Source organism: Engraulis encrasicolus, chromosome 20 (genome assembly GCF_034702125.1).
Source record: "Engraulis encrasicolus isolate BLACKSEA-1 chromosome 20, IST_EnEncr_1.0, whole genome shotgun sequence".
Lineage (NCBI taxonomy): Eukaryota > Metazoa > Chordata > Actinopteri > Clupeiformes > Engraulidae > Engraulis > Engraulis encrasicolus.
Window position 1 is genome coordinate 40,378,631 of NC_085876.1, and position 12,500 is coordinate 40,391,130.

General features: G+C 44.4%; 1 protein-coding gene across 1 annotated transcript in view; it reads left to right on the plus strand.

Annotated features, from left to right (window-relative positions):
* Positions 1 to 12,500, plus strand: part of LOC134436636 (semaphorin-6C-like) — a 219,422-nt gene that overhangs the window by 195,911 nt on the left and 11,011 nt on the right. Inside the window, exon 20 of the mRNA XM_063185950.1 lies at positions 3,885 to 3,935. Within this exon, the coding sequence (XP_063042020.1) occupies positions 3,885 to 3,935 (51 nt within the window). The remainder of the gene's footprint in view (positions 1 to 3,884; positions 3,936 to 12,500) is intronic.

Here is a 12,500-nt window from a genome sequence, read left to right on the forward strand (position 1 = left end):
CAGTCCCTAACTGCGTTTGTATGACAATGTTCAGAATATAGCGCCTTCATTTCCAGCCACATTTGAATGAAACTACTTGACGTTCTTGGCTAACAACTACCTCTGTTAGCTTGCTTGCCGTTTCCCTAACTATTTGTTAATGGAAAGTAATTTACAGGCAGTTTCTGATATGTATGAATGAGGGTTAATCTACTTTAGAGCCAGCTCGCGTTTCTGGTGTTTTGGGCAGATAGCACGCGACAGGTGGCCACAGACAACTGCGCATTGTTTGGGGGATTCCCAGATTGACGCTCCCATCTCAGGACGCTCCCATTTCATCTCGCTCCCACTAGCCAGACTATCGGTACCACCGCCATATGACGGAGCCAGTTATCTTGTTGATGTTAGTTTTTTGTTTCTAACCCTAACCTTAACCCTAACCCTAAACCTAACCCTAACCTTAACCCTAACCCTAAACCTAACCCTAACCCTAACCCTAACCCTAAACCTAACCCTAAACCTAACCCTAAATTGCTTGTATGTGGCAGTATATGATAATACGTGAAATATAATCGGGTGGGACCGCACGTCCGGGAGTGATAGAAACACCTGGGACCGCACGTCCGGGAGCGAACTCAGTTGGGAGTATCAATCCCCTTACCGTTTCGGGCTGTTGCTTTGCTTACCTGAAATATTAGCAAAACCGAACTCCATTCCTCTCACAGCTTAACCATGTCTACTGGAATATATCCTTGTTGGCTTGAAAAATCAACAATCCAGAGCCCGTTTTCTCTGAGAGCATTTCTAGTTCAGGGTGAAATGGCATAACCAACGGGACAACCAACCTCTCAGCAGCAGTCCGAAGAAACACGCGCTTGCAGTCGCAGCTGCGAAATCTTAATCAACATTCTAGAACACAATGCGGACGTTTATAGGAAAGTTTTCTGTTGCTATTTTCGCTGATGGTTGGTGTTGAGTTAGGCTAATGTCCCAGTGTGATGGCTTTGCAAATATAATAGCCTACTTTTTGAATCTTTTCATTTATATTTTTGGACGGTCCCGGCATTGTCCCAGAAATGATAACTTTGTGTCCCCACAACATTTTTTATGGTCCCCGGGACGTCGGGACACCGTTAATTTCGAGCCCTGAGCACCTATGATGAAAAGACAGGCAGCCAAATGATATGAAGTTCCCTATTGTTGAGAGAGAGAGAGAGAGAGAGAGAGAGAGAGAGAGAGAAAATGACACAATGAAATGATGAATATAAAGAATTGGACAAAAAAAGTTTGATAAATTGAAGAACGAGTGACCTTTACTTTCCTCACAGCATTCATCTTGTTTTAGCCCCCTATTCACTAGTAATGTGTTGTACATGTGGTCGTGCATCTTTAAATGTGCACTGTGTAATATTTCTAGTAGTTTATTTCCAGAATTCATGCTGCCCATTTGGAAATGTTGCCTTTTCCACTATCAAATTATTCAAGTATTCATGACTGGAAAAATTGCACTTTTCATACATGAAAAGGGGGATCTTCTCCATGGTCCTCCATTTTTAATTTCCAGAAATAGACAGTTTTAGCGGCAAAACTTACTATACTTTGGTCATACTAGTAAATATTATATCATTATTTACTAATTTCGGATTAAATTCAGATTAAATTCGGCAATAGGCAGCACAGTTTTAATGAGCACCATAGTTGCAATACCTACTCTTTACATGAGCTACACTCCTACTTTTTCGACTCCAGTTCTTACACCAGCCCCTTTGTGATGCCCTCTGGTTTGGTTTCGTTTGGATAGAGCCCACTGTGGTTTTTGATTACAGCTCAGTGTTTGATTTGGCCTGGGCCTCAAAGCTGATTTTATGACAAATTGTGGGGGGCTGGGGTATCGATCGAGCCACTGGTCTTACAAAGACGCGTGCGCACACACACACACACACACACACACACACACACACACACACACACACACACACACACACACACACACACACGTGTGTGCGCGCACACATACACTCACGCGCACAATGCACATACACACACACACACACACACACACACACACCCAAAGGAGCTCCATATTTGTTTCCTTGCCGCCCGTCGCCTAGGGAAGATGAATGGCTTGATAAGGAATGGCAGCGTTGGCCCGCGGCTGCAGGAGCAGGAGCAGGAGCCAGTAGTGTTTGGCAACCCGAGCGGATTCCTGTTTTTGATCCTGGCCCTTGCACCCCGCCCCCCCGCGCACACACACACACACACACACACACACACACACACACACACACACACACACACACACACACACACACACACACACACACACACACACACACACACACACACATACACACACACACACACACACACACACACACACACACACACACACACACACACACACACACACACACACACACACACACCTTGTCACAGTGCCCTTGAACACGGCCCTTACCCCTGCTGGGCAGGTTTATAACGTTCTTTTTTTTGTTTTTGTCTTTTTTTTTCACGTTCCATGGCCGTTTCTGCTGTGTGGTGCAGTTGTGCGTTCCATGGTGATATAGAATGGTGTTATGGATGGATGACGTTTTCTGTTGGTTTTTTTTGGGGGGGGTTTTCTTGTTTTTTTCTGGGTTTTCTTTTCTTTTTTTAAGCCATGCTGTGCTGGCAATGAGTTCTGGAGGGGAACAAGACAAAGGGGCCTTTTAAAGGCCTCCTGTCGCTTTCTAAGCCCTGCGATTGTCACATCAGGTGCTCAAACGAGGTCTCCCCCTTGCGGAGGCGTCAAGGCTACGGTACCTTTTGACCTTTTGACGTATCTAGAAGTCAAGTGACCATATAATAAAGGAAAGTACTGTAGAGACCTCATTGTCTAGGAAGCCACAAAAAAGGCCGAAATCCCAGAGATAGTATTTCTACAAAGAGTTAAAGCTTTTGAACGCATGAATAATGCTTCCACCACAATCTCTGAACTTTGCTTTTTTTTTGCATTTGATCTAGGTATTTTTTGATGATCTCAGCAGTGCAAAAGTGAAAGTCTGCGGGGCTTTTCTGCAGTCTGGCTTGTCATGGCAACGCGAAGCTCATAAAGTATTCACAGAGAGAAGCTTCTTTCATCACTCACATCCATGGTGCTCGTTCATGACGCTGCATCCCATCCGTTCTTCACCCTCGGGGGGGGCTCACCTTGATAGAGTTGCCCCACCTCCAACCACCACCCCACCCCCTCCACCCCCCCCAACATCCCCCCACACCCCCCAACATCCCCCCACACCCCCAACGCAGACACTCGCACACACACGCACACACACACACACACACACACACACACACACACACACACACACACACACACACACACACACACACACACACACACACACACACACACACACACACACACACACACATATAGTACATACAGTACAAATTAACACGCTCACTCACTCTGCCTCTCGTACACACACACACACACACACACACACACACACACACACACACACACACACACACACACACACACACACACACACACACACACACACACACCAATCACAGTCGTGTAGGACACATTGCTGCCGGTTGAATAGTGCAGTCGAGTCGTCAAAAAAATGCCACCGAACTGACACTATGTGTCGAAAGTTACTGAAGGGGTTAGCCAGAAATGCTAATAAGGCTAATTAACTTAGAATCCACATCTGTGTTGCAACACCTGCTAGTGTAAACATCTCATTATTCTGGATTTTTTTTCTCTTTGTCTTGATTTATCCTTAATGAGCTATAGCATGGCTATTTTTGTCTCGTTGTGGGTCACTGGAATTTTCTATATGCCATTGTGATGATGATAACACAATGCTAATGATACCCATTTTCTGTCTGTTTTTTTTCCCTCCGCCTCACAGATGTGCTGGCTACCACTCGGAATCAGAACTCGGCAGCCGACTCTGCTTACGGTAAAGTTCTCTCGCTGTTATTTCCTTGTTTACTGTCGGCAGGCTTAAGTTCATGAACCTTGGATATTTTTTTTTTGTCTCACGTCTACGTCGTTTGTGTGTGACCTTTCGAAAAATGCCCTGACATTAAAAGCGGAAGACGTCGTCTTTAACGCTTTTACAGCCTTTGCCACACATTATACAAATGCTCGTAAGGGGGCTAAAGATTCGGCGCCCGGTGATCCAGAGCCATCGGTGACCTTTTTAAAGTGTGAAATAAATAAAAAGTACATTTCTAGGTGAAATGTTGCAGGAATTACAGTCTGTGGTTTGGAAGTCTTCATGGTGGGACGAAGACGTGGTGTGTGGCAGCCGTGGCCTAGTGGTTAGAGAGTTGGTCTTTCAATCTAGGGGTTTCTGGTTGGAATCCCCCCTGACCTCTCCCTACGTCTCCATCCATGGCTGAAGTGCCCTTGAGCAAGGCACCTAACCCCACATTGCTCCAGGGACTGTAACCAATACCCTGACAAATAATAGTTGTAAGTCGCTTTGAATAAATGAAAGCGTCAGCTAAGTGTAATGTAATAATGACGTAACGTTGTAAAGGGAAGCATCTCTGAAGCCTCCGGAGGGGTGACGTTGGTAGGTAGGTCTGTCGGTTGGTCTCTTTGGTCCGTCCGTCGGTCGGTTGGTGGTGGCGTAATCCATCACGTGACTGTGTCAGCCGCTTTAATTTAATTGAGACATTTTTTTTATACCAGGCTGTACTTAGAGCCTCCGCATTAACCTCAGAAATCCAGTCAGCCAAGCATGAAGGAGAGTGTCAGCGCCAAGACTTCTTAATTATTGCGCCTTCAGTGTCTTGCCTAGTTCCAGTGCGAGAGCATTAGCAGCAGCCCGTTAGACCACAGATCACACCGCCTACTTACAACACACAGTTAGCAAATTTAAATTAGCACTTCACGGAGAATTGCACGTTAAGTCTTTCCTGTCTGGATACATGTATTACATTTCATATTGGGGCAAATAGAAGTGACAGGGTTGTGTGGAGGCCAACGGCTGAATGATGAAGATGTGTATGAATGGATGAAACATAATAGCACGTATCTCTAGAATGCTGAGCACAGAAATCCAAACCAAATGGTGATGACTTCATCAATATGAAAATGCATTTTAAGACTGCTGTTGAGATACATGTGCTTTGTGGATATTGCATACATTACACATTATGTCAAATGGAAGTAAGATGGTTGTGTGAAAGCCAATGGCAACCACCATACTGTATAGGCAATTAGTTATTCACAAAATGGAGGAAATGGGAAGATGGCACGTGTCACTCTATAGAACGCTTCCATATGTAATGCACGCATGCGAAACCAAAGCATGTCATTTCCCCACAAAACCGCGGCGAAACTTATCATTCATGCGAACATTAACTGTGTAACTTCGGTGGAGGAAACGAGGCCCAAAAAGTGTGAAATTGCTCCTGCTGTTATTCCCGTTTATGACGGCTCGGAGCGCATGGACCGTGGCCAATCCATTCAAGCAGCTGAGCGCCTTCTGTGGAGTGGCTTGTGTTTCAGCGTCCCACAGCCACCCTAACTCAAAGGAGGGAAAAATGCACAAAACAGATCACAGGCTAGCCCCAGGGTGCCTGAGTGAGTGCCTGAGCAAAGCAATAGAGTACTCTAAGGCGGCCATGATTTATACAAACAGTACACGCCATAGGATTTCTCAGTATTGTTATGCTTGTTTGCATAGAATGCGTTAGGCCAGAGGCTTTGCAACAGAATTTCAATCTTTTTTTTTGCTGCCTGCATGATTGATTTGCCAAACTTTAAGTTTCATTTGCTGATTCATGTGGGAGTTTGCATGTCATGCATCATTCTTTGTGTAGAAGGACCTTGAGCCTTCATCTCATTGTACTGTATATGAAATGTGCTAGACAAATACAGTTAACATTGCTTTGCTTATGCGCTACATAGCCCCCAGCCCACAAGTTATGCACAGATAAAATCTAACTGTTCTGTGTTGGGGACTTTGCTGGAAAGCCAATGCAAAGGCTCCTTGCCAGTCACCATGTATTGCAGTGGACTCTTCTTGCCATTTCAAAGATGTCAGAGAGATCTGTGCACGGCTCAGGGTGAAGCGCGAGCTATTTTGGCTTATGACGGATACCAGCAGCATCCATCCAAGGGAACTGTGACCCAAGCCGCCGATGCACAGATGGCTCCATTTTCAGAGAGTGGCATATTTTTCGGGGCAAACTTTTTGACTGAGTCCCGCAGGCGCAATCTGCTCGGGGTCAGTGTGGCAGCCTCATTAGCGAACCGTTAGCAGTAAGTATCCCATCGCTCCCACTAACAGTTGAGAAAAAAACGACTTGGTTATTATTAAGTATAGGGGGCCCATGCTAAGCAAATTGTAATCACTGTTTATTGTTTTTGTTTATTTTTTGGGGATTTTTGTAATTCATACTGCTATTTCGTTACCTTGGAGCCTGCCAAAAAACGATTTCCTGTTTTGGAAATGGTGTTTTGAGAGCTCAGCAGAAATGGCCCTGACAATGACAAGTGTGATGGAGAGAGAACAAGCTCACTGAAGCATGGCGTAGAGTAGCCACTACCTGTTAAAAGGGGAAAATGGCCGATCTCCAAATGTCTTTGAAAAGAAAGTCAATGTTAACTGTTACCTGGCCTGACCACAATCTCTACCTCTTAGCATTACCCTGTATGGGCTGGGCTGTACTCAACACAGCAGGCAAGCAGGCCCGACAAAGCGAGTGCCGAGTCTGATGAATTTATCAATCCCTGGGACGCAGGCACCTTAATTAATGTTCGTGACTGCTACGAGGCGATAAGAGATCCTCAAAGTATCAACTCCAGAGGGAGCGCAGGATTCAAGTACAGGAGTAAACACACAATGCGCTGCTGATCGAAATCTCTGCCATCTCTATGGTACCTGGTTTGAAAAGCATAAAATATAGATTAAATAAGAGTGAGAAGGGGGAAAGGCGGGTTGGTATTAGTTTGGACTCCCATGGCTCTCTCAGACTGTCTTGTTTGGCAAGCGGGCATAATCTTAGCCTGAGGTCTCGGAGCTGTCTGGTTTGCAATAAAGACATCTGCCCTGCTCCGTCATTCATCTCGGTGTCTGATTTTCAGATCAGAAAGGAGAGGAGAGAAGGAGAGTGGGAGAAGTAGAATGAGAGAAAGAAAGAATGGGAGGGAGGGAGAGAAAAATGTGCATATTTCTCTGGGCTTTGTGATTAAGTACTTTTTTGTTGGTACTCGTTGGTGAATAGCTGCTGGGCTTTTTCACAGCATGCTAAGAAGCTGTTCACACGTATATGGATCTTTTTGAAAACACTTTGGTTTTGGCCTTCTGTATACACGTAAACAGAGTTTTAAAAAATCCGGATTTAAACATTTAGGAGGCTAAAACGCACATGCTACCTTGAAGTTTTTTTTAATTGTTATCCACATGTTGTGATTACACCTAAAGAGGATAAAAAATGCCCACCTTTAAAAATATTCGGATACATGTAAACAGCACCTAAATCTTTAGTTTTCAGACGATTTTGAAATGACATGCAGTGCAGCTTCAGATGAGAAATGTTCTTCATGGCACTCAAATAGTCTGAATGTTTCGCACTCAGATAAAGCTCAATTGAAACATAAATTGTGTAAATGCTTCACTTTAAAGGCAAACCGCAAGGCCAAGGTGAGAGCCCCCTGTGAATTAGGATAATGAACTCTGGTTGAAGGCTAAACTGGCATAAGAGGATATTGTGAAACTACTCTTTATTTGACAAAAAAGGAAAAAAGAGAGGGTGGCTGCATTCCATATAACCAAGTGTTTCAAGTCATTAAAAAGTGCTTTAGACACTTCACTGAATTATCGTCACCGACGGTGGCATCCAATTACGGCAGTGAGAGTTGCCGAAATTGCCTTTAATGTTCTTCATTTGCATGCATAGGGTATAGGGCCACCTTGCTGAGATCACTCTCTAAATTACATTTACAACAGCTTAACATATTTCCCCTCAGACACGTGTCGTTTATCACCTCCCATACCAGCTCACCATGGGTTCAACAGCTGGGCCCAGCCCCATCGATACACCACATTTGTCAGACAAGCAACTGGAAGTGTATTTGCCTGCAAGCCATGGGGGAGGCAGGCTTACCTCTATTACCCACACATCACCCCACATGTACACCCAACCCCCCTGCACCGCCATCTCCTCGACCGCACATCAAGGTTTCTGCTAACTTCACCCATCAGTGAATTGCATCATGGGAAAAGTGTGTCTGTGAATCAATGTTTCCACCCCTCGCAACAAATGGTGTATTGATTGACACTCTTAAACCAGTGAAATGATGCATGAGTGAGGTGGTACCTCTACGACCGGTCGCTGCGCTTGGTATCAACCTGTCAGTGGGATTTTAAAGTTTAAAAAAGAGTAAGAAAAAAGTGATGGGGCTAGTCTCAATAAGGAAATGAGGAATGACATTGGTTTTCTGTCATTTTCTGAGGTTTTCTGTCATTCCAGTGTTTTTTTTTTTCAATTAAAATGAACTTGTTAATGGCACTTCTGTTTTGTAACTGCTGCAACAAAAAATCCATAGCAATAATTTACACATGTATGACATTGTTTTGTGTTTCTTATTGTAATTGTTGTATTGTCATTGAAAGCACAACGTTTTATCAATATTGAACTGTGCCCTGAATAACTTAATTTTGTGCCTGCATGGAACCTAGGCCTGTGTTTTTTTAGCACCACCCTGTTAGCCTGCAGTTGTCTCAGACGAATGTGGGAGTCATACATACACACAAAATACATGAATCAGAAGTTTTTCTCTTAAGACTTGTTATGGACAGTAACGCTCTTGGTCACAGTTTTGCGGCTCATCCGACAGATGCACAATAATTTGTAACACGCATCGAGCTGTTTGACTTTGTATGAAGCACGTTACAGAAATCCTTTTTGGTGTTGCTGTTTTTGTTGGTTGTGGTATTTATTGGATTCATGTCTGGCTGAGAAAGGAGATGGTATGCGATGTTGGCACTCTCGCGTGAGAGGTTTTCTCCTCAAAGATGAAAAGATGACTGGCAGTATTCTTTCGTCCAGTGCCAGTACCTCTAGTGAAAAACGCTAACACTGTAGATCACACTCACTTGTCCTATTTTGTGAAATGTATGTAATGCCCATTGCTGTGGGTGGTCTGATGTGACCTCGCTATGTACTATTTTTAAAAAATGGCCGTGCGCGCCGCTGCAACGGTGCGCTTATCTGAATTCCTCAGCCTTAAAATGATCTTGGCATCTCTTGGCCCAGTCCGTGGCAGTGACAAATTGAATGGGTTTCCGAGAAACAGGCTGATGTTGTGATCTCCATGGCAGAACATTTCCAGTGTTTTTGAAGTGGGTGACTCAGGGTACTATAGTATCCTATGCGGCCTGAGTGAGTGGTCACAACAATATACCGTACAGACTGAGCATCAGCATTGGGAAAATGAATTGGATTTTGATGAGATGGCCAGAGTCCCTTACCAATACAATGCAAATCAAGAACCCACTGCCAGTGACAGAGTAGCCTATAATCGTCCTTATTCATTAGACTCAACATTATTGTCGGTGTGTAGAGTAAGCAAATGAGGTTCAGCATTTAAATGTTCAGCATGATATTCTTTGCTTTTACTTCTTGTCACTTTGTCACTTGCTTTCCTCTCGATTTTGTATTCCTCCTACCTCTTTTGTGGCCCTTAAAGGGACACTGTGCAGGAAATGGTCAAAAAAGGTACTGCAACTATGCTGCTTATTGAAATTGGGCTGCCTATTGCCAAATTTGATATTTACATGAACGTTTACTAAGTATTAAACAAATATTTTCTAGTATGATTCAAGTACAGTTATTTTTGCAGCTAAAAATGGCTATTTTTGGAAATTCAAAATGGCGGGCCATGGAGAAGATCCCCCTTTTCATGTATGAAAAGTGCAATTTTTCCAGTCATAATGAATACTTAAAATTTGATGCTGGTGGTAAGTATTCATGAAAAAGGTAACATTAGTGAATGAGCAGCATGAATTCTGGAAATAAACAACTAAAAATCTCACACAGTGTCCCTTTAATGATTATACAAACAAAATGGAGGTGGTAGGAGTCGGGGCAACGGCAGGGGGATGAGGTCATAATTAAGTTATTCTGTGTGACAGTGAAAAATTGGCACACAAATGTATTCCTTGCTGGACTGGAATTTGATTTGCGAGATTGATCGGCTAGACTGGTGGTCGGTCTTTGTAAATACGTCAGCGGAGAGAGAGAGAGACAGTGTTGCCAGATTGGGCTGTTTCCCGCCCAATTGGGCTGTTTAGGATGGCCGTGTGCGGGTAAAAATGGCATTTAGAAGAAAAACCCGCCCAGGTTTTGCCATAGAAACCAATAGAATTGGGCGGGTTTTGAGCATTTTTTGGGCTGGAAATCATCAGCATCATCTGGCAACCCTGGAGAGAGAGCAGACAGAGAAAGATAGAGACAGAGAACGAGAAAGAGGATAGATAGACAGAGTGAGAAAAAGAGCGCGAGAGAGAGAGAGAGAGAGAGAGAGAGAGAGAGAGAGAGAGAGAGAGAGAGAGAGAGAGAGAGAGAGAGAGAGAGAGAGAGAGAGCAGACAGAGAAAGATAGAGAGAGAGAACGAGAGAGAGGATAGATAGACAGATAGAGAGAGCGAGAAAAAGAGAGAGAGAGAGAGCAGACAGAGAAAGATAGAGACAGAGAACGAGAAAGAGGATAGATAGACAGATAGAGAGAGTGAGAAAAAGAGCGAAAGAGAGAGAGAGGGAGAGAGAGAGCAGACAGAGGAAGATAGAGACAGAGAATGAGAGAGGATAGATAGACAGATAGAGAGAGCGAGAGAAAAAGAGAGAGAGAGGGAGAGAGAGAGAGAGAGAGAGCAGACAGAGAAAGATAGAGACAGAGAACGAGAGAGAGGATAGATAGACAGATAGAGAGAGCGAGAAAAAGAGAGAGAGAGAGAGCAGACAGAGAAAGATAGAGACAGAGAATGAGAGAGAAGATAGATAGACATATAGAGAGAGCGAGAGAAAAAAAGAGAGAGAGAGAGGGGGAGAGAGAGAGAGAGAGAGCGCAGACAGAGAAAGATAGAGACAGAGAACGAGAGAGAGGATAGATAGACAGATAGAGAGAGCGAGAAAGAGAGAGAGAGAGAGATCTTCCATCTGCCTCGTCCAGACTGCCATGGGAGAAGGTCAGCAGTGTTCACTGGTCTGACACAGAGGTAATCTTTAGACGTTTTGCAGCGGCGCTGTCATTGAATGCAATGCGGGCAAATTGTTCTAAAAGAAATCCTAACCTTCGAGGCTTTTAACATGACATTGTTATTCTGTGTGTGCTACAGGCGGGAGACAGGTTTGATATTTCATTTTGCCTGTTGTCTTTTTATTGTTTTGATTTTTTACATATTTTCTTTAAACATTTCATTCTAACATGCATGGACGTGTGTGTGTGTGTGTGTGTGTGTGTGTGTGTGTGCGTGCGTGCGTGCGAGCGTGCGTGCGTGCGTGCGTGCGTGCGTGCGTGCGTGCGTGCGTGCGTGCGTGCGTGCATGCGTGCTTGCGTGCGTGTGTGTGATACCTAAGGAACAAATGATTGATGATGGCTGATGTTTTTTCTTTGTTTTTGTTGAGGCAGCTACTTGGCCCCACATTGCCGCATACAGCTATACTGCTTAACTGTGGTTGTTTGTATTTCACTCCTTGCATGTTTTTGTAATAGTACTTAATTAATGTATGAAAGTACCAAGAAACGCCATAATGGTATCCACATTTAGTTTCAGCGCAGTCTTTCTTTGTGTTCCACCTCTGACAGGGCTTTTGTTGTTGAGCAGGGGGCAGGTCAAGTGGTGTACCCACTGGCCCTCCATCAGGGCACCGACTCCTACAGGGTAGTCTGCCCGCTGTGCCAGGCCACTTTTGTCCCATTAGTGCCCACTCCAGCCCGCACAGACTAGAATTGACGGCTCTCATTGAAAACAGAAATTTTTCGGTCGGGTAGCACAGCACAGTTGCCGACCTTTCCGGTCCATTCCATCCCGTTGCTTAGACCAAAACATGTGACTTTTTGTTACCATGGGTTGAAAATGACTTGTAATTTCATCGTCGGACTTCGTCAACCCAAAGGTTGCTGGTTCGACTCCCGACCAGCCAGGTTAATGGGGGAGTAAATATCAGTTCTCTCCCCCATCCTTCACCATGATTGTACCGTCCTGCCGCATCGGTGAGGAATAAATGCAATTTCGTTGCGTGCAGTGAGCACTGTGTGCTGTTGAGTGCTGTGTCACAATGACGATGGAAGTTTCAGAGATGGGCTTTTACAAGCTACAACTTTTTGCTCAGTCATTGCTCAATCAAAATGGCACCATTTTGTCATTAAGGAGCGCTGCTAAGGGGAAATTTGGGCCTTATTACGGTGCAGACATTTACTCTTCTCCTGCACTGCTGTTTGCTGCAATATCTTTTAACTTTGGTACCAATGCACGCAACTTGCTGTTACAATAGCAGCCACCA